The sequence below is a fragment of the Parasteatoda tepidariorum genome, chromosome 7, assembly GCF_043381705.1.
Source record: "Parasteatoda tepidariorum isolate YZ-2023 chromosome 7, CAS_Ptep_4.0, whole genome shotgun sequence".
In the NCBI taxonomy this organism is placed as follows: domain Eukaryota; kingdom Metazoa; phylum Arthropoda; class Arachnida; order Araneae; family Theridiidae; genus Parasteatoda; species Parasteatoda tepidariorum.
This window is the reverse complement of record NC_092210.1, coordinates 31280896-31305106: the sequence shown is the minus strand read 5'-3', so window position 1 is coordinate 31305106 and position 24211 is coordinate 31280896. Positions and strand designations below refer to the sequence as shown.

General features: G+C 26.9%; 1 protein-coding gene across 2 annotated transcripts; it reads right to left on the bottom strand.

Annotated features, from left to right (window-relative positions):
• Window positions 1-3788: 3788 nt before the first annotated feature.
• On the bottom strand, window positions 3789-21587 carry LOC107457085 (prostatic acid phosphatase-like). 2 transcript variants are annotated; one of them, XM_043043180.2, is made up of 10 exons: window positions 21249-21587; window positions 18945-19040; window positions 17545-17625; window positions 15865-16008; window positions 13605-13700; window positions 13421-13510; window positions 11571-11691; window positions 8473-8558; window positions 5856-6185; window positions 3789-3912 (listed from the first exon to the last, which is right to left on the bottom strand). In XM_043043180.2, exons 1-10 carry the CDS (start codon window positions 21426-21428, stop codon window positions 3802-3804), a joined length of 1335 nt encoding a protein of 444 aa, XP_042899114.1. In that variant the 5' UTR covers window positions 21429-21587; the 3' UTR covers window positions 3789-3801. The 2 variants fall into 2 exon arrangements, with proteins under 2 accessions (XP_042899114.1, XP_071039352.1); XM_071183251.1 differs by lacking the exon at window positions 15865-16008.
• Between the last annotated feature and the right edge of the window lie 2624 nt (window positions 21588-24211).

Here is a 24211-nt window from a genome sequence, read left to right as displayed (position 1 = left end):
TTTTCGTTTTGTAAATAACCATCACAATAAAAAAAAATTTAAAAATCATAAAATCCGTAGTAGTAATTGCCGAAAAAATGATCGAAGACGAAATCACACAAATCGGACTCCTATAATGCGAGTTTCGTTTTGAGATTAGGTTGTTGTAATAAATAATATCGTATAAAAAATATCAGATTTAAAAATCATGGAGAAATCAATATCAATAACTGCTAAAAATTCAATAGAATTATTGCCTTAAAAAGTAAATACTTAAATGCAAGATTCGAATTTTCCATATTGTTTTAACTATATCGAGATATTTGAAATCCCCGTGAAAATCAATATCAATTACTTCCGAAAATACAATCGAAACATAACATCGATTCACGATACTATCGCGTAAATTTAGCGTGTCAAAAAGTAATTATGTGAATGCATGATTCAAATAGTACGTGCAAATTTCTGTAGAAGAGAAAACTAAATTTTTTGTTTACTTTTCAAAAGAAAAATTCTGTCGCCGTGTCGCTGCGATTCTGTCACGGTGCACACCTTTATATGATGCGTAGCGTTTTCAATAGCGTTTTAAATATTATTTTTTAAAAAAATCTTTGTTCGATTTCTAGAGCATAGCATTTTTATTTTTTTTAAATCGAAATAATTTTTCGTGTTATTCTTAATAAAGAAATATTTAGATGATAAAATACAGACTCAGTAAAGATTTTACAAACTACACAGATTAAAAAAGTAGGTCAAAACTACCAGAATACGGTAAAAAGTATCTTCTTTCGGTCTCCATGGGAACATCAAAAAGCTCGATAACTTTCACCGAAGTGCTTTGGTAATGATTTTTTGAAAATAACAATAAAATGTGCTTTTATAATATATTATAAAATTTAGACAAATGTGATAAAATTTAGTAATTTTATCATGATGCTTTTAGCATGTCATACAAACCATTTATTCGATTAAATTTACTTTTGAATTTTGCAATTTCTACTAAATGTGATGAGATAAGAATTATAATTTTGAAATGCAGAATTTCTAGAAAAAGGTAACCACTAGAACGCAAAAGTTACCAAAAGAATGGTTTAAATACAGCAAATTTTGGTTTTATTAACCTGATTTATTGATTGCAATTTAACCAGGTTGCAATTTTTACTAAACGTACGGTAATAGGAACTATAATTTTGAAATGGAGAATTTCTAGTAAGTCGTTACCACTAGAACGCAAAAACTGCCAAAAGAATGGTTTAAATACAGTAAATTTTGGTATATTAACCCGATTTATTGATTGCAAATTAACCAGGTTGTAATTTTTACTAAATTTGCGGTAATAAGAATAATTTTGAAATCCAGAATTTCTAGTAATTCGCTGCCATAAGGACAGAAAAGTTACCAAACGAATGGCTCAAATACCCTAAACTTTGGTTTTATTAAGCAGATATTTTTAAACCAGAAATGTCATTAAATGTCTTCATTTTTTATTGTAAAATTTTTTAATGTATTGCAAAAAATTATAAATAAGTAAAAATAAATAAACTGTTAAAGTATCCTTTTATATGTTTAAACTCCATGTTATTGCAAAGATTCTTACCACTCTTGGTTGTCCCTACCATCAAGAAGAGAAGGAAGAATTGAAGTTTTAAATTTAACGATACTAATAAAATAAAAAAAAACATTTTGTTAGATTTCTAAAATATTTTCTTGAACTTATAAGATGTTTTACATAGCGTCTTGATAAAATGTCTCCAGGAGACAAAATAAGATAGTTACCGTAATTTTATGATTTTTAATCGATTATAAGTAAAAGACTTAGAATTAGAAGTTAAGTAGCATATTTAACTTATTTAATTTTATCTAGCAATACTACAACGTTGGACAAGAAATAGGTTTCAACGTTTAATTCAGTTCATTTTACTTAAACTTAAATAAGTAATTCGTTTTTAATTGAATCCGGGAACCTTTGTGTTTACAAATTATTTATTTTACTGTTGATTATGAACTACCTTTGTGGTTACAAGCTAATATTATTTATTTTACACAATGTTATCAATTATTATCTATTTTAAAAAATCTATTTTAAAAGCAATGTTATCTGTTTTTAAAAATCTGCTGTAGTTTTGGATTTTCAACTTAACATTACATTTTGTATTGCTTTGCAAAGACAGAAAATTACTAAAATGTGAAAAAGATGGCACGGGGAGCATAAGGGATAAGAAGTAATCAACATTCGAAAATGTGTTCAAGAATTATCAACTGTTAAACTTGCAGAGACAAAATATAATGCAAATCGATTTTCTACCATGTGAAGTACAACTACAGAGTTAAAATTTGACGTATTGAAGGTTCATTTTCATTTAAGAATCAACGCGCACTTTTTATTCGAATTTATAATTCATACAAAAGTTATTTCAATTTTAAAAGTTTTTTTGTAATTTTATTTTCACTTGAAAAAAGTTTTCTTTCATGTTTATTTATACATTACTGTAGAAATATTTATTTTGCTCTCTTGAGTTCTTAATTTTATAATTATATTAATTTTGTAATTATATAATCACGCTTAACTTGAAGTTAAAATTAATTCAAAAGCAATAAATAAAATAAAAAATAACACAAAGAGATTAAATTTTGCCTAACATAAATCTTAACATTTATATTAATTTTTAAAAATTATTAAAGAGAGATCAAAAGAGATAAGAACCAATTGGAAATGTTATACAATATAAGGTAATTGTTATATATGGTCAAAAAGTAAAATTACTTCTCATTTAATACTTCTTACTGTGTTACACAATCTGTACTCCTATATTAATATTTTTTTCAAGAGCAGTCAATCATTTTTTAAATCTAAATAATCGCTCATATTGTTATCATTAACCTACTAACAGAACGTCCTTACATAAAATTAGAATTATTATATATTTAAAACACAAAATAAACTTTTTTATTATTTTCTTCAAGCACAATTGATTATTTTTCAAATTCACGTATATGTACATTTTGTTACGAATAACCTATTAACAAAATATCATTATACAAAATTATAATTATTACATATATTATCACGAAAATAGTCTTTTTTTATCAAGCACAGTTGATTATTTTTCAAATTCAAGTAAATGTTTAATTTGTTGCGATTATGCTGTTAACAAAATATCCTTATACAAAATTATAATTATTACATATTTTATCACGAAAATAGTCTTTTTTTTTTCAAGCACAGTTGATTATTTTTCAAATCCAAGTAAATGTTTAATTTGTTGCGATTATGCTGTTAACAAAATATCCTTATACAAAATTATAATTATTACATATTTTATCACGAAAATAGTCTTTTTTTATCAAGCACAGTTGATTATTTTTCAAATCCAAGTAAATGTTTAATTGGTTGCGATTATGCTATTAACAAAATATCCTCTTACAAAATTATAATTATTACATATTTTATCACGAAAATAGTCTTTTTTTATCAAGCACAGTTGATTATTTTTCGAATCCAAGTAAATGTTTATTTAGTTGCGATTGTACTGCTAACAAAATGTCTTTTTATAAAATTCCAATTATTTTATATTTTATCAACAAAATAACTTTTTTTATTATTTTTTTCAAGCACAGTTGATTGTTTTCAATCAACTGTGCTTGACACAGTTGATTGTTTATTTTTTTCAAGCACAGTTGAATCCAAGTAAATCATTTTTTTACGATTAGCGTATTAACAAAATGCCCTTATATGAAATTATAATTATAACATATTTTATCAACAGAATAATACATGTGTATTTAAAACTAACAATGAAAAAGTTAAAAAGAAGTAACTAACTATTTTATTGATAAATAAAAAGTAATCACAATCACATTAACAATAATGATATTTTGTAGAGCTACTGAAACAAGTGATGATGCTGATGATGATCCAAACTGAAGTCCGAACTGCAAAAAAAAGTACAATAATATACATAATTCTGTACACTTGAGTAGCATAAACTAATTTTTAAATGTTCTATTTAAAGACAGTAAAAGTGACGGATGGACAGTAAAAGTGACGGATGGATAAGTTTAAGCATCACTTTCGAATCATTCATTGAATGGGCTAATTCATTCGAATGGGCTAAAATTTAATCACTTATATTTACTTGTATACTACTTGAAAATTGCTTTTTATTAGCTTACTACTTTAGGCAAATAACTGAACATTCCATAACTTTTTGTTTAGGTTCACCTTTATTACAACCTTTTAATAACCCGGATTGGCAGCTGAGAAATATTTTTGTTTCATTCATTTTTTCTCTTAAAATATTATCACAGATATCTTACTAATATTATAAATATAATTTTTTGACCATGGGATTCATAAAGTTTTTTTTGAACATTGATAAATTTTAAAAATGATTGCTACCTTAACATTTAAAATTACGTAACTAGGTTCAATAGATTGCATTTTAAAAGAAGAAATCAAAACAAAAAATATTGAAAATTATAAGTGATTTGCCCAAATGGTTTTGCGTTCATATAATTTTTCAGTAATTTAACTATGGAATCCCTGAGTGAAAATAATTTTTAATCGAATTATTATTAATTTATTCTTTATTTAACGCTATTAAATATAACAGATATTCGTTCTCTTTGTCTAGAAACCCATAGTGTTTTCTAAAAATGGATAGATTTTCATTATTTTGCATTAATAGTTTTGCATTCTTTTCAATTATGTTCAATAAGAAAATACTCAATAATTTATATGATAAAAAGGTATTTGTATTGATTAAAACTTCCCCCTTTCCATGAAAGTAATAATTGAGATATACTTTATTTTAAGTTCATTAAAATTATTAAATAATGACAATTAAAAGATAAATTCTGGAGTTTATGAAATTTATCCGTTGCTTGCTTGTGTCCAAAAATATATTAAACTTCGGGATGTTCAAAGCTTTTTCAGAATAATCAATTAACTAAATAATACTGAAAGGAATATTCTAATGTTTTTAGAATAAAAAATATTAACTTTGTCGGAAAGGTAACAGAGTTTATTTATTATTGATCTAGTTTGTATATCGTCATTATAATTGATGTATATCTTTACCTATACCGTCAGTCAAGCGGATTTTGATGCATCAGCCCAAAGTTTCTCAGTAGAGTTTCTCTAAATCTTGGACAGAATTTTATTTTTTCTCATTTAGAAACTTTACATTTGTTACATCTGTTGCGCATACGCTTAAATCTTTAACTTAAAATAATAATAATAATAATAATAAAGTGTATATTAAGAACGATGATTGAGTAATATTCTTGCAAGACGCGCTCCATGAAAAGTGTTAGAATATTGCTTGTAAGTAATTTTTTAGAGAATTTATATTTTAATTATATTTTAAATAACTCTATTTCAAGATTTATATTTAATTGTTTCGCATTTTACAACTGAAAGTTATAGTGAAAGTTTTATTGCAAGTGATTTCATAATTATTTGCTTTCCAAAACTCAAACTTTTTTAATTACTAAAATCCAAAATTGGGTGGATCCTAGAAAAACTCACCCCGTAACGATTTTTTTAAATCTTGCCAAGTGACTTTTTGAAATCTCGCCAAACTAGGTTTCGGGGAGATATGATGCAACCCTTCAGAGCGTCTATTTTGAAGTTATTTTTTATTTTATTTCATTAAAAAAATGTTTTAGTAAATTTGAAAAAATTTAAATAGTTTTTTTTTGTTAATAATAAAAAAGAAACAACATTGGTCCAAGTAATAATCGCCAACTTGTCGAGATCTTAAGAAGTCGCCAAGGGGGGGGGGGAGCTATTCTAAGATACCCCCAAATTTTCCGCAATCATGTAACACCCTAAAAAGTTGATATTTAAACTTATATAAACTAATATTACTCACGTAAGGTAGATTAGCTACAAAATCAAGTTCTTTCAAGGCTATGGGTACTTCATAATTGCATTCGCTTTCCCAGTCAACTGGTATAAAATCTTTTATTCTGTTGATTAAATTTTCTACTGAGCAGAATTCTCCTCCACAATCGTCAAAGTGCAAAGGGACTGGTGGATCGATGTGTCTCTCTGGATGGGAAGAGTTAAACAAGAGCCAACGGACTGAGTATCTGTTTTTTCTTTCTTTCCAGAGCTCTGTCACTAAAACAGAACCAGTTGGTGTTTCCAAGAAATTAAACCGATTCAAGCTGAACAATATCAAGTTAATTGTGCTTCCATGCTGTAAGAGGTAATATTTATTTCAGTGTGGAAAACATAAAATGCTGATAAAAATTCTAGAGATTGTTGAATTAATATATCGTTCAATTTTAATATGGGGCTAAGTTGAACCATCTATATTATATAAAACGCTAATACGTACGTATGTATGTATCAATAAAACCGATGATATTTCTTTTCTCGCGCTGGCAACAGTTTTCATTTTTAATTGATTGCATTCGGCGCGCAAGAGCACGTAGTGAGCAACCAGATAACAATAACCAGAGTGAGCATTATCAGATTGTTCAATTCAGATTCATGCGCTAAAATCATGACAATATTTAATTTAAACTCAATTAGGAATTAATTAATTAATTGAAGGGAAAATGCTTTAAAAGGCCGCTGTTGAATTGATATTTTTCTAATGGAAGCTACCTAAACGTCTAAAAAACGTTTAAGTGTTTGCATTGAATTTTCACGCTTTAAAATGCAGAATATTAGTGAAGCAATATTTGATAATTTATTTTGCTAATATGTTTCTTATTTAGCTAATGTTTTGATTTTTTCACCATGTACAATCTAAATTAATATACTTTTTTAAAAGCCAATAAGAACATTGGTAGAATTCTTCTACATAAGTACAATACTATGTCTTTGATGATAAAATACTATGTCTTTGATGATAATATATTATGTCTTTGTGCTAGAACATTGTGCTTATTGGCGAGCGAGCGCAGCGAGCCATGGTTCACGGCGTGAACCACATAGGATTGCGTAGCAATTCTCGGGGGTTGGCGAGCGTTAGCGAGCAGGGGGCGGAGCCTCCTAGTGTTATTGTATTTGTTAAATTCTGATATACGATACTATGATTTAACTTGAACAGGAATGTTTAATATAATATTTTATTGAGGTTTCGCCATTTGGCCAATTCTCACCATTTTGTGATTCAGGGTACTTACATAGTAATTCCGCGTTGACAATCAGTACAAGTTATATAATTTATGAAACTATAATATATATTCTGAAATTGCTGAACTATAATATCGTTCATACCTGATATGGTGCGAAGTTGAATCATGTTATCGTACTTGTTTAAGTTTGATACACGATATTTATGATTTAACTTAAACATAAATGTTTAATATTTTATTGAGGTTCCTGCATTCAGCAAATTTGCACCGTTATTTGATTCAGAGTACTTATATAAAAATTCTATTTTGCCAATCAATACAAGTTATATAATTTATGTTAAGCTGTATGCTATAAGACAACTCTAATTATAATTTGAAAAATTATTGTAAAATTCTTTAATTCGATTCTAATACTGGTGTTATTTGGAATTATAATAACTAATTATTTCGTTACAGATACACGGAGAAAAAAAGTCTGATAAAATTATCCTACTACAAGGTAATGCAATTCTGGTTAAAAATGATAATTTTGGTTAATGAAACCAAAATATATGTAACTTGTAACTTAAACTACTCATTTGGTAAATTTAATGATTTACCGGAAATTCTGGTTTGTAAAATTATAGTTTTTATTTTCATACGTTTGGTAAAAAATACAAAACTGAAAAGTAAATTTAACGAAATAAATGGTTTTTATGCACAAAATTTCATTTCACCGTGCACAAAAATTTAATGATTCACAATTACCAACTTTTATCATATTGACCATTTTCACTAGCAGACATTTTTAATGTATTTACATAATAATAATTTAAAATACTTTTATATTCTTTTTATTATTAACGTATAATTACTGCCTTGACGGTGATTTCAATATAAATATGAATGCTGAAGAGAAAAAAGTGTTTTGTGACGTCTTGAAACATGTACATAGGCAGAATTTGAAAACCAATCCGACGACAAACATTAATTATGACAGTTTTTGCAACTCATGATCTGAAATGTTGTGAAGGAGTCAATCCAGAAAGAAAAATCGTTTGACCAATGTGTAATCGTAATAAGGCGATCACAACTTTTTTTATTTTTTTAATTATATTTTAAGTTTAATACGTGCTATGAACCCTTGTTTTAGTTTTTTTTTAATTATCAGCTAAAAGCCGCATATATTTAATTGGGTCGATGACATCATTTTGTAGAGAAAATAAATTCTCTTTGAATGATATATTTTGCTACACTTTTTTTGACTATTGATGATTTTTTTCAATTTTATTATGTATTTAATAAATACAATGATATACATTGCCACTTATAACGTTTATATAATTTTCACATGCACAAATACGTATTTTGGGATTTATGAAGAGGATTTAATTAAAAAATTATCTACAATATACTTACTCCCGAATAAACAATTACTCGTGTGTCTACATCTTCTTTATTTATCCTCCTTTCAATGTTACCGATCATGTGTTTCAACAAATTACCTAAAAATGTATTCATTTTGTTACAATGTGACACAAAATAATAATTAAAATAGTAAACCTGAAAGAGATAACAAGGCTCTACCCAAGAAAATCTGGTATGAAAACTTTACTAAATAAACGAGATGAAATAAAGGACAAAATAAGAAAAAAATATGATGCAGAGTAAGGAGTCCCAAAATAGTAAGTGCGCCAAAAACAACACATGTGCGCCAAGTTATATCATTAAACTTTAATGATTAAAAATATCTTGAATACAATTAAACAACATTCTAGAATACTAATGGGGAGAGAAGCTAAGATCACTCACCAGGGCGTCATCTCTATTCTTTCTTAATCACCTTCCAACTCCAAGGCAACGCTTCCACTGATTCCTAAAAAGATGCAACCCCTACAGCAAGAGGGAACTTCGCCAAACTCACCCTTTGGCTCACTTTATCGATGTTTTTGGCGCACTTACTATTTTGGGACTCCTTGCTCTGCACCAGTATGTATCAAATTTTTTGAATTCTGAAATTCCAAATGACTGTAGAACATCGAATCATTTAAATCTAAACACCTTTTAAAAAAGCAAGCCTGATGATAATTACTTAAGTGGTATTTATTTTATTATGAAAACAAGCACACAATTTGAAAACAGAATTAAACTAATTTAGGGCTAAAAAATTATTTAATTTGCATTTTAGAATTTTTAATATTAAGAAGAATATTTAACATTTTAAAAATGAAAATAAATTTACCAATCTTTTAAAAAAAGATGAGGGGTTTAAAATATCGATCTTCAGCTGTATACACAGCTAGCATAATAAAATATAATATCAAAAGAGTAACTAATGGAATCAATCCGCAAGATTATCCAAAACTCTTCAGTGTAATCCTGGCATATGCACTATCTAATATATATATATATATATATATTTGTATAAATGATTTTCTCAAAACGTAAACTTTTTGAGAAACTTGAAGGGAATAAAAACAACAATTTTGAACATTTTATCTCATGATTATCTTAATATTAATAATTTTTACATTAAGACCATACATTTAAGTATACAAATCAATGTCCAGCAATGAAAAACTTTAAAAATTAAAATTTTATGACANTAAACATTTGACACCTCTTTGAATAACAGCATTTCAATTATTTTCATGTAAATGCTATTGATCAAATATTTCGGAAAATGTATTATTAGTTTGAAGGAAGATTTTTTATGCGATATAAACTATATATTTTTTTTAAATTATAAATTGTAATTTTTAGCGAAATAAAAATATCGTATTAACAACCTCTTTATATTTTTCATTCAGGAGCACAATGAAGTACTATATGTGGTATCTTGCTAGCAGGCATTCTTAAACATTTGACACCTCTTTGAATAACAGCATTTCAATTATTTTCATGTAAATGCTATTGATCAAATATTTCGGAAAATGTATTATTAGTTTGAAGGAAGATTTTTTATGCGATATAAACTATATATTTTTTTTAAATTATAAATTGTAATTTTTAGCGAAATAAAAATATCGTATTAACAACCTCTTTATATTTTTCATTCAGGAGCACAATGAAGTACTATATGTGGTATCTTGCTAGCAGGCATTCTTAAACATTTGACACCTCTTTGAATAACAGCATTTCAATTATTTTCATGTAAATGCTATTGATCAAATATTTCGGAAAATGTATTATTAGTTTGAAGGAAGATTTTTTATGCGATATAAACTATATTTTTTTTAAATTATAAATTGTAATTTTTAGCGAAATAAAAATATCGTATTAACAAAAAAAAAATTCTGAAAAACTCAGTGTCTACAAGAAAAACCAAATTAGAAATAAACTTCAGTATTTATAAACAAATAAGACACTACAATCAAAAAAAATTTTATACTTTTATTTCTGCCTTCAGTGAGATTGATCTCAACAATGTTTTATGAGATTCAATTACTTTTTTTCTTCTTAAATATGTCCTTTTCTACCACTAGTAAAGTGCAAATTTTTTACCAGCATTTAAAAAACGTACATTAAGGGTGGTGATAGCAAAAAACCTTCTATAACTATTAAAGCATAAATATATATATTTATGAAAAGGTGAGTTTTTCGACATAGATTGAATGGAACAAATAAATAGGTTAAAATGCATTTGCTTAGATAGTAAAGTGAAGTGCGGGTTTTATCTCTTCTGTTTTCGCTAATTCACTTCTTAATCGATCTTGCTACAAATATTGAGTTCTAGTTTGCCTTTTTGCTATAAAATATTGCTCTCAATGCATGTTATAAAGATTATGTATTTTATATTTATAAAGAAATTCATGTTCACATTATTTATTTTTTAAGTTAATTTTTTAAGTGAACTCTAAAAATATTTTATATTACTAATACTCAGATTTTTTTTAATACCTGAAATAATATTATAGATTTATTTAATTTAGTAAAATAAAAAATATACAGAAAAGATGATAACACAAGTAAAATATGAAAAAATGCACAACGATAAAAATATGTAAACAGCTATACAATGAAAAATAACAAAAATATACAGTACCAAAAAAAATAACTTAACAATGCAAAGAAACAATACAATATCATATAAAACTGTAAGGGATTAGGAACTTCTTTAAACACTCCAATATTTCGTTTAAATTTTATTTACATATATAACATATTTATTTTTTTTTTATTTAAATATTTAAACGAATGTTCAATTTTTATTTTTATGTTATTGAACTAAATCTCATATTACATGTTTTTCGTTACAAATTGTAAAAAAAATTTTTTTTAAATAATATGAAGTTTGATAATTAAAATTAACATTGGTAGGGAAAATAAATATCTCTAATACTAGGACACATCTTGCGACGGTAAAAATAAAAAAGTATATATATATATAATGATAACATAAAGATAAATAATACATCCTAAAGCGAATTATAAAAGAAAAGTATTTAAGTATTTTTAAGTTCATAAACAAAGTGAATTTTTAAAAAAAATGTTGCTGAACATATGTTCTACATTACCTACTCTAAATCTGAGCAGAATTTTTGTCGCATATAAGAAATAATAGTTAAGTACAATCTGATATTGCAGCTCTTCCCAATACAGCCGTGCCCATATAGGCGATGTTAAATTGTAAGCTTCCTAAAAAATGAAACGAAAAAAAAAAAAGATTTTATTTTTATTTAAATGGATGTAGAATTTTTAAATAAATGTTCATTACAATAATCTACAACATTGTAATAAATAGCAATAAACAAATTTTTATTACCATAATTTACAATTACGATATTGTTCTTAAAAATAGGCTAACTTTGTAAAATATATCACAGAAATTATTCAAGCAATGAAGAAACATTCATGATTGTGAATTTTAAAACTTATTATTTTGTATTTGTTAAAGTACTTCAATTTAGATACATGCACAAGAGCGGGTTAATTCCATCAAAAACTATTGGACAAGAATCATAAATTTAGGATTCATGTATACAATATTTCTTGAAATAAAATTAGTTTTTTAATCTAACATATACACAGTATAGACAGAATATTAATATGAATTTGAACTTAACCAACCAACAGTTAAATACTAAAAAATTATTTTACAAAATTGACAGATAAATGAAATCTTATGAGATAATGAACATCTTTATTCAACTAAAAACATGTATGCATTTTAAAACAGATTATATGAGCAGTTTGTCAAATCTATCCGACAAGAAAATTGCACTTAAAACACTTCCTTCCATCATTTCACACAAGAATTTCGTAAAATAATTTACATTTACAAGAAATATTCACCAAATTTACTGAGCTCGGAAAAACACTACCTTCTTCACCAACGAGCTGCGCACTGTTAGAATTTTCAATCTAAAATTATGGTTAAGTAACCGGCAGCAATCTGTCTATCAGATTAACCGTAAAGGTACGGTAAAGAACATTTTTTACCTTTAAGATTTCTGAAAATGCCTACAACTAATGTGGTTAAAAATCCATGAATACAAAACTATGCTGTTTTTTAACCATTTACAGCGAGCATGTTCTCGAAACCGTAAGATAATTTAACTGGACTTAGGAGTTAGGCTTTTTGTTAGGTATTGGAAATAGGAGTTAGGTTGTGACTGAGCTGTGCTTTATTAAAACCGTGGAATGTGGTTTAATTACTTTATCTGGTTGTTTCACCTATCGTAAGAGATGGAAAATACTAGAATTTTTTTGTTAAGCAGCTTTACTGGATTGTCATCTACGCATAAATGAGAGTATCGTATTCTAAAATCCCAGGGTTACAAATTGGGGAGTGCAGGATACTGAAAACTCTTTATGTGTTGAGGGGAATGAGGAAAATAATATGGTATCAACACTGGGACTCGAACCCACGATTTGTGTGTCCTGAGATTGACGGGTCAGTTCTCTCGACTATAATATAAACCCAGCTGCAAGAAGTGGCTTTATTAGGTGGGCCTAGTTGGTGTAGAAGAATTCAAGTTGTTTAACCTTATTAGGTGATAACAGGTTAATGACCAGTTTTCTCACAGTAAACAGTTTGAATACAATTTTATTTATGGTTATCTGACTGTCTCATTTGAAGCTGGTAAAATAGCAATTAAATAAATTGATATCAAACTATTCTTTTCGGAAAAATTTTCAACAGTGCAGATTGCAAGCTTTATCAATTTATCAGTATTTAGATTTAACTACACCCTTTGAAGTGAGTAAGAAGGCTCGATTTGTTGCTGACTTAAAAAATGAAGTAATCATTCTCGCTATTTTCAGAGTTTTTCATCACTAAATTCAGATTTTACAGAAGTGTAAAGATAGACACCTCTGAGTACCTTCAGTTTAATTTTAACCACTATGTGTTTATTTGTATTACCTGTGACATCAAGGTTTTTGCTATATGAGATCCACCAAAACAATTTTCAACATGTCCTCCAGCATGAAAAGATAAATATCTGTAGAAATGCTACATGAAATAAATATGAATTCAATCTTATTAATTGTTGAAATAATCTTTTTGATCTTTTTTTTTTTAAAAAAAAAGAGTAAAAAATACTCACTGAAAAGCGTTCTTTAGTTTCGTTAAATATTTTAGAAGCATGTAAAGCGTCTCTCTCTTCGTCACCCCGGCTGCATTGAGCTCTCGCAAAAATTGTCTGAAATTAATAAATTAAACTTAAAGATAAATTGTGAATAAATATGTAAAAATTTTAAAATAAAAAATATGCCGTAAATTGCCATAAGTATAAGAAAATCGATCTTAAACTTCAAATGCAAAGTGTTTTTAAAAATAGCACTAGATGTAATTTTGAAAAAACATAATACTTTCTAATTAATTAATTAAAATTTAGGCACTTCTGATTAATTATTAAAGCGTCCTACTTAATGCGAAGTCAAGGTTACTGTCACGAAAGCTGTCATATTTATCGAAATTTTCTGTTATTTTATTGCATAAATGTGGCTGAATTTCATTGATTCGGCACTCAATTTAATCTTTTAAAGCACCAGGTTGTTGGCATGATTGCAAAGCTTCATAAAAATCTCGAAGAAAAAAATTCGTCGGCGTTAAATTGTAAGATCTTGGGGTAATTTAGATCACCAAAGGGAAAAATCATATGACCAGGATATGAGAGAAAAAGGGAAGAAAGGAAAAAGTTTAACATATTATTCTTGAATAAAAACGCTTTGTTCTCTTGTAACTTCCTGTTGACACCAAACTATCAGCTATCATTTTTTTTTGTATGAAAGTATTATTCTTTAGCAAAATTCAAATTTTTTCCATATTTCGTCACCATTTATATATTATTTTTGAATACTTTTTGGCAAGTGATAACTCATAACTTCCTACAAAATGAGGAAAAGCACTTGCTTTACAAGGAGAAAAATTTGAGCAAAGTGGAGAATTTAAGCGATTTTGTTACACTAAAAAATGTTTAGACTGAAAAAAAAATACCATAGCAAGCATTTTTGCAAAAATTTTTTTTTAAGCAAATCTCTTTTTTCTTGTAGATAGTATAAGCAATTCTGGATAGAATTACGGTATTAAGTACTGGTACTTTGGGTGGTGCATCATCGATAAAAACCATTTACTGTAAAAATCATGTTTACCATAAAGTATTATACCGTAATTTCTACGGTATATAAGATTTTTTGTTCTGTAAGATGTTCCGGTAAAAATTTGTTTTTTACAGTAAGAAATACCGGCACCCTGATTGTTTGTAATTTTTACCTTAATTTTATTTTTATTGAGTAAGCCTCGCTGAATTTGACTACAGCATAAAAATGAGACACTTTTGTGGTTACTTGTGAGAATATTTGGAAAAGGTTATTTCTCAGTTTATACACATAGCTATGGTCATATCAATTTCATCGCAATTGAATTAGAAATCAAATATACTGGATTGGTAACTACACTGTAAAAACTTACAGCAAAAGGTACCAACACTCAAAGTAACGGCGCTTTTCATCGTAAAATCAATTTTTACGGTAAAATTTTACGGAAATAAAATATATCATAATTTTTACAGTAGTATTTAATGTAAAATAGCTGAATAACTGTAATTAAGAAATATTACTGAAAATCACTGAATAATTGTATTTAAATAAATATTACTGTAAAATTACTGTACTAAATTTTATGGTAAAATTGCACTGAGAAAAAAGTATGATCAAAACTATTATAATATCGTACAATTTACCATATTTCTGGCTACAGGGCACCAGTACCTTTTACCGTAATTTGATTTGGAATTTTTTACAGTTTAAGTTCCTGTCATTCTTCAAAATTTTTCTTTAGAGAGTTTAATGAGTGGGCGCATTCCATTTTCTTTGCAAGTTCCCTTATTGTTTGATGTGAATTTTCGTGCAAAAGTTCGCTTAATCATACAGGCAGAACTAAGTGCATCTTTATAAACAAAATTTCCATTTTAAACTTAGAATACCAACCTCAAATGGTTCTTTCTGGTATGGTAACTTCTCCATACGCACGAGCAGCTTTTGCGGTTTTAGAGCCTTGATTGAAAGCAGAAAGAAAAAAGTAATGACAATGCTTAATGGTATACTTAACTTGGTATACTATTTTATTAGTCTGATGACTAACATAAACTAATTCGAAAAAAAAAGCGTAAATTCAGGTCTAACAAATCATCTTTTTTTGAATAATCTAAGACAAGATGCCAGAAAATGACATGCGAAAAGTTAAATTTTCAAAAAAAAAGGGCTTTAACTTAGTTGCTAACCCAATACGTTTGGAAGGTTTTTAGTAAGACATTCGAAATTCCTTTTAAATTCTTTCTAGTTTTTATGTAAAACATTACCTACAACATATTCTGAGGTTATTGTAGTGATAGGTTGCCATAACAGCTCATCTGTGAATTGATATTCTTTTTTAGGTGCATATAAGCCAGTCATAAACGCATATGAACCATACAAAGATCGGGCTGCCTCCGATGTAAAAACTTGAACCTGAGGAAACAAATAACATACAATTTATGAGAATTTTATTGCTAAGAAACTTCTATAGTGAGTCACGCAATTATTTCATATTTATCAAGATCGGGGGTGTTAACAAATCTCAAACAAAATAATATTCATTTAAAAAAAAGGAACTGTTTAAAAAAATGTAATTCATTGCAGTGCGATATTTTCATGAAAGTATTTAAGGAAAGAGAATAAGCAATCCAAAGAATAAATTTAAAAAATAGTGATAATTCCATATAAAAAACCGGGTCAACTTCAAACAGCTTAGTACTGAAGTTAATCCATCGAAGAAAAAAAAACTTCGAATATTATTATGTATATTTCCTGCATTTTAAAAAAATTCCGGATCAAATTATGGTATTAAGTACCGGCACTTTGGGTGTTCCAACTGTAAAACCTATTTTTACTTTAAAATACTATACAGAAATTCTTACTGTAAAATTTATTTAATTAAAAGTGATTCAGTGATTTTATGGCAATTATTACTGAAAAAACTACGGTATGACAGATTTTTTTTGTTCCGTAACATTTTCTGGTAAAAATGAATTTTACGGTAAAAAAGTACCGGCATCCTGACCACAGGTACATTTTTTTAAATTTTATTTAATAACGGTCGTAGAGCAATTTACCCAATATTTGGACTCACGATTACCGATGATCAACTCCGTATCCCTGTAACTTTGAACCCAATCCAGAAGACAAGGGTCCTGTATCAAGTATTGGGAGAAATTTGCCTCCGTGGAGGACTTTTTGATGCAACTAACTCGCATTTTTGTTATATGGAGAGAAAAACCACTAACCTAACACAGTTAGTCTGACGGCAACGGGACTCTAACCCATGATCCCTCTACCACTGAGGATATTTTACGTCAGCCCTGCTGTACGAGCGAGCCGGGTGCTGAATTCGTCTCGCCAAGCCATCGCTGGGGTCGAACCTGGGTCAGCTCACTGGGAAGAGAGCGCGCTATACCCTGAGCCAGTACTGCTGATGGCATTTTTTACCATAATTTGATCCGGAATTATATTTACAATGTGCGATTGTTTTGGCGCTATAATACTTTCTCCAGAGACTAAACCCAGAATCAACGCCAAAATCGTATTTTAGTACTAAAAAGCTATTGAGACATGTTAGTTTATCGAACATTATTTGTGATTACTCACATTTTTAAAAAACTATTTTTAGTGAAATGTCTGTTCTCAGAAAAATATTTTGTTGTCTTGACAAATTTATTATTATTCAGTAAAATTTATATGCAGTGTAAAATGCACTTCTTTATGCAATAAAATAATTCAAATCTTTAAACAAAACATCTACATTTTTCAATATGTTAGATGCATTTCTATTCTTTCAATTTATAAAAAAATTCTATAAATATTTTTTGAAAGATATGGCGTAATCAATGCTTAATGACAAAAATGTACGACATGCAGCCACTATGTTAATTATTCGATATCATAAAATAATTTTAAAAAAATATTTAATTTAGATTTTTTTTTATTATTTAGGTATAAGTAACTTACTTCCTTTGGATTTGTAGTAATAAAATCATTGTACACCTTTCGCAAGTGATCCCCCATTGCAAAATTTTGAAGCCGGCCCAGCTGAAAAACAAAATTAATCATTTGAACAACAGTAAATAAAATAAGTCAACAACATAAAGAATATCAGTTGGGTGTTAATAAATTAGTTGGCAAATACACAAGCGTTTTTTCACACTTCTTTCAAAATTACAAATGTAGGTCGACAACTAATTTTTGCTTCAAAAATTTCTTCATACTGTCAATCGTTTACCCATACATCTTTCGATTTGTTATATAGGAAAAATTCGCAGTATTCTAATTGCAGTGTCGCTCTTTTTGACACTACATTGTGTAGTAAAAATGATTTTCATATTTATTTTAAAACCTTTCTCCAGTTAAGTAATAATTTATTTAAGCATTTTAAAATAATAATTACTATTTTATTAGTTCTAAAACATTTTTTAATTATCAGAAATAAAATTTTTATATACAAATCATAAGTTACATGTTTTTGAAATGTTATTATTATTTTCTTTTAAATTATTTAAATTAACTCTTGAATGTGTGTGCTAGTTTTGTTCACTATGTAGTAAAGCTGAACTTAAATTTCACGTTTTTAAAACTTCTAAGAAATATTTATGAAAAAAATTTAAAATTTAGAAACTTAAATCTATTTTCAAATTACATATTTTTTTAAATTTTTATAAATATTTTTAAAAAATAAATAAATTTATATTTGTAAAAGTTCTAGGACCTGAAGAATTTAATACTTCATTGTTAATTAAATCTATTAATTGTTATTAATCAACATTATTAATTGTTAATAATTAGATTTATTATTAATTGTCAATAATTAAATTTATTATTAATTAAATACATAAATTATAAGATTAGCTGAATTATCTATAACTGCATAATACATATTTCAATATGACTAGCTTCAACTGATTTGACTAAACATTTTTTTAAAATTTTAAATTGCTTTAAGACTGTACTAAAAATGTGCATTCAACTAAAAAGTCAAACTCAAACAGAAGTTCTAATCATAAATTTTATTACATTCAAACAAGAATATTTTCCGTTTCCAATTTAATAATCATTTAATATTTTTTATTATGAAATACACATAATTATTAATAATACAATATTTAAAATGGAATTATTTATATGCTTATAAAAATAAATTTTTTTTATAGAAACAGTGTAAGAACAGCTGTCTTTGTATATGTAGATACAGTAGTTTTTTTTCCGTCCGTAAAGAACTTGGTTAATTGAAATTTCAATTTAATTTATACTATAAATTCTTATTATAAATCTAAATAAATATCATAAATCTTATTATAATACATAAGAATGAATTTCGACAAAAAAATAAAATTTTTAAAAACTACTCAAATTACCAGTGTTAAAGACTGATATCCTTCTTTCCAAATAAAGCCACTATGAGGATTTGATGGAAAGGACTGATACGGTGCACGATGGCCATGCCTTATTACCTGAAACAATCAAAACATTATAAAGTTAACGTGGAACTAAACTCAATCTAATAATGATTATAATCATGAGAAGAAAAAAAGATACATTTATTCTATGTTTTACACATGGAATTATGTTTTACAAACTAAAGAAAACTTTTCATACAAAGTACATTGTGAATTTGATTTTTAATGTTTTCTCCCTTTAAGTTCTCTTTTCGTCTTCCTATTTGTCCTATGAAAATATGACTTTTTTAATTAGTGCAGAAAATGATCACAGGATACTTTTACTTTAATTAGTTCTGTTTTTTTTCTCACAACGTAAAAAGTTCTATCATTTCTTACAATCCAGGCTTAATTCGGGGAGAGGGACGAGATCAAGTTCTTCTGATTGAAGCTGTGTAAGAAAAAGACACGATCCACAGAGGTATGTTGTGTTAAATTACTTGTGGCGTTATTTTTCTGACAAAAACCATGAATGAATCTGAGTTGCCTCACGAATTGATAAAGATTCTCAGTTCCCGAACAGTCCCTCCCAAACAGTATATGAATTCTATGCTTTGATTCCATGTCCATTATATTTTTAGTTGGTTTTTGAAAATCAGTTATGAAATTTTATAGTTTTTTATCAATTATTTTGAGAAACGAACCATAATATTTTTTTTAACACTTTGCGTGCCACCGTGCTATTTTACCAAACCTAATATTGAACTTCACATCTATTTTCTCAATAATTTCCAATCAGTTTATAATTTTTCAATGTATGTAATAAGTAGGAAAATGAAAAGGTGATTGGAGAAATATAAACCATTTTACCTAACCTAATTTTGATTGCACATGGATTTGCTCAAACTTTTCAAATCATCTTTTTGCTTTCGAATATTAATACATTGGAAAATGATAAATATATTATATCAATATTTAAATAATTTATTTAGCTACATTCATATTGTATTTATTTATTTTTTAAAAAAATTCATATCTGTAGGAGGGTAGTTGAGTACAAATAGAACCAAGGTTCTAAAACTGATACAGAGACTTGTAAACTTTCGATGTATCCTTCCACGTATGTTATGTTTAAGAAACGATGAGGCTAGACACTATGACTGTATTTAAATTTACATGTAATTTTATCATCCCTAAGATTCGTCCGTATTTTATAAATTTTAAAGGGTATAATAATTTCTGTATTTTTCTTTTTATAAATTATAAAGGACAGTGAGCTATAAATAGATTTTAGGGAATTAATTTCGACATAGCTAAAGTGTATGATTCGACATTTTTAAGTGCTATCTTCAGTTTTTTTTTCAATTAAATTTAAATGGATTTAAAAGTTGAAAGACAAATTGCACAAGTCATATCGTACAGTGAACAAAAAAATAACAATATATGATTTTGTGTTTTAAAAGATTAGACTTAAAACTAAATCGGAAATAGTACCCGAAAAACTTAATTACGAATTTTTACCGCTAGCGCCACCTATGTTTAGCTTTACATGGTAAACCGTCCATAGTTTGCGCTATGTAAATTTGGTTGGCTTGTAAATGTAAATCAGTCTTCTTCTTCTTAAAAAAAATAATAAAAAATGAAATAAAAAAAATAAATAAAACATATTGGAATATATTTCCTGATTTTCTAAAACTAAATTATTCCCACCATCAGTGAGGAAACAATAAAAAATAATTTTTTTACCATAATTGATGTTTATATTAAAAAAATTTTTTTTCACATATTAAAATGAGGCCTTATTTGAAACTGCTTTAGAAAAATCCTTTCATCACTATCAAAAGGGAATGTTATGTTATTGTAATAAATTTTGCCATGTTTATAATATTACTTATAATTTTTAGGAAAAAATATAACAGTTTTATTTATAATAGAAAAAAAGTTGCAGGAAATTCTTCAATTCAAATTAAATAATTTAAAAGTTTCCAACTCAAATTTAATGATAGGCTCTTTATATATTTTTAAAAACTTTATTTTTCTGGGCTTGCGAATTTTTTAATTTTCATCAAAACATTTTAACCTTTTTTCTTAATTCACAATTTATCATATTTAATTTCACATATGATAATTATATGGTAATATAAAATGGTAAATGATGAAAAATGACTCTCCAGTTATCCGACTTTCAATATATCGTATATGCATTATATTTGTTTTCTTTGAATTTAAATATACGGATGATTTTTAGAACAAATAAAAATATAAAAAATTTTATACTGTTACCATTTGCAGTTGTACAAGTTTTCGTTCTTCATCGTCAGCTTCCATTAAGAAAGGTTCCATAAAAAAAGGATGCAGTAAACTTGGTGAAACCAGGAAAAAACTTTCTAGAATATTTTTTAAGCTGAATACAAAAACAAGGACGATGAAAATGAAGAACAAATCTTTATTTAGAATTCGCATTTTGCTAAGAAGTAAGTCAATTGTAATGTCAAAATATGCATTTTTTGCTTGAAACAAGTTTACGTAAAACTAAAAAAACATCCATATTGCCTATATATTGTGTTCTATATAATTGTTTCTGGAAAAGTTAGATTACAAAGCTCTGGAAAAAGAATATTAGAAGTGTGAAAACAAACAATAAAGTAGATAAAGTGTCGTAGTTTTATTGCGCAGTAAAAACCGATGGTGTTTTGAAAGTAATACTCGTTGACGTAATCTTTTCAAAATCGCCATATTTGCTCGTGATTTCATACGAGTGGTATAATACGAAACTTTCTATTCTTAGTTGTGTTTAGTAGATTTTGTGTAGTATTCTTAGTAGAAATCTACAAAGATATATTTTTAGTTTTTATAGAATATAATTCTAACAAACAAAATTTTTTTTCCAATGCCTGCCAAGATTTTTTCCAATGCCCATATGACCTTTCGGGCAGATTTATTGACCACTCTTTCAGTGGCACCATATTAGATGGGAAACGTTGCTTTCGCAATAAGGACAGATAGTACAGGGAAGGAAAGAATATCAATGCCTTGTAGGGATTCGAACCAAGAACCTTTCTGATGCAGGGCCAGTTTCCTGAGTCATACACAAGCCGGACAAACTTTTTTATATTTATACTGTATGATTTTATAAAAAAAATATTAAAAGAATTTTCAAATTTCAATTGAGTAAGATGTGGATTTAATTTAAGCTTTTTCTTTAATGTAATAAAGATATAAACTAATCTTAAAAAAAGCCATTTAAAAAAAAAAACTTTTTGGAATTGTAACAAAAAAATTGCTCGAAAGGTTTGCTTTAAATTAAAATCGGTTAACAACATATTCCATTAGATTCCCGACCATTTCTTTTCACTTAAGCTCAGTTCACAACATTCTTTTTCCAAAAAAAACATGAAATACAGCATGAAGGGAGGTCATATTTTAAGTGATGTGACAGTATGTTAAAGGAAATGCGTGAAAGCAACTAAATTAAGTAAAATTTATAGCATTATGCACTGAGAAGACAGTATGGTCCAAACTACTAGAATATGGTAACATTTACCGTGTTTCCGACTGTATAAGACCACCAAAAACCACGGTAACTTTTATCAAATCACTTTGGTAATGATTATGGTAAAATTAGCAATAAAATATTGTTTTAAAATGTGCACAATTGAATATAATTTTGAGCTTCATATTTTTACTAAATGTGTTGTTATAAGAATTATAATTTTGAAAACCAGAATTTCCGTTAAACCGTTAACATAAGAATGGTTTAAATACCTTATATTTGGGGTTTATTACAAAAATTATGCTTTTTTTAATAAAAATGTCTTTACCACATAAAACAGTAATTTTACCTCAATTTTTTTCTTACTGCAAAGGCGTTCGAATTAAAAAGGGTACATCTCAACCCAACTCGAATTTTGTCATAATTGAAATCCTCCCATCTTTATATCATAAGCGAATATATTGGGATATGCCATAATTTCCTTATTCTACCTTTAAAATTTGCCTCAATGAAATTTGTCTTCTGACGTACATCACAAAATTAGAAGTTGAGATCGGTTTTTATTCTGAGGCCTCAATTTATATCGTGAAATATTAAAAACTTTCAGTAAAATATATTTAATAGATTCAGTTCGCTAAAGACAAGTTTCATTTACAAAGAAGCTCAACGCCAAAAATAATATAATGATATCTCCCTTAAATAAATAAACTAAATTAATGATTTATTGAAGTATTTATTTTTAAATTATTTTATTTCACTTGCATTTTAAACAAAAAAGTTATCAAATAATCTCTTAAGAAAAAATCATCTTTAAAGATTTTTTAAAAATTTCAATTGTATATATTTACTTTTTTTTTATGATAATAAGATTAGATTTATGAGCTTTTTAAAGTTGTAGCTTTTAAGTCTTTTTAGTTTTAACAGAATTTTTTTTATCAATTCAGTGTTAAGCTACAAAATGTAATATAAATTATTTATGAATTACACAATGGACCTAAAATTATCCTTGATATTTTAGGTTAATTTTTAGGTTAATTTGTTAATTTTTCAAAGTTTTTATCGTTTATAATTACTTTGCTAAAATAAAATAAGTTTCCAAGTTATTTTGGGGCAGTGAATTAAAAAAAAGTTTTAGTCGAGCTATTTAAAAAGAGTATCTCCCAAGAAGTAATTAATTTTAAAAAATTTAACTTTTATAGAATTTTTTTAAAAGCATAAAACTTTTTTTAGAAGAATAATAATTCATAAAATTAAATAAGGTGCGAATTTATTTAGGCTATAGATTCTAGGTCTGTCTTGCATGAAAAGTTTCTTTCAGCGTAAAATTGCAAAAATTAATGAACTCAATCGCATAGATAAAAAAAGTGCATTTCATCGGGTTTTTTTTAAGTTTAATTATTTTTTCATTTATTGTTTCATTAACATTTATTGTACGAAAACTGCTTTACTCTTATATAAACCATAGGTAAAAAAAATTTATAGTTTGACTGTTTAGGAAGTATATTTCATTGTGATTTTTTGAGATAAATTGTTTTTAAAATGTTTGTTTGATAAAATAAAATAAGTTATGAGCTTATTTAGATAGAAACACAGTTGTAGTCTGATTATTTATTATGTTTCTATCAATAATAGTCCCAAGAGAAAAGAAAGTTATGTATGACTCAATTTAGTACACTGTAAAAACTTTTAATGTGGAAATTTTTTTTATTGTTTCATACACACTGTACATAGTACAGTGTAAAAACTTTTAATG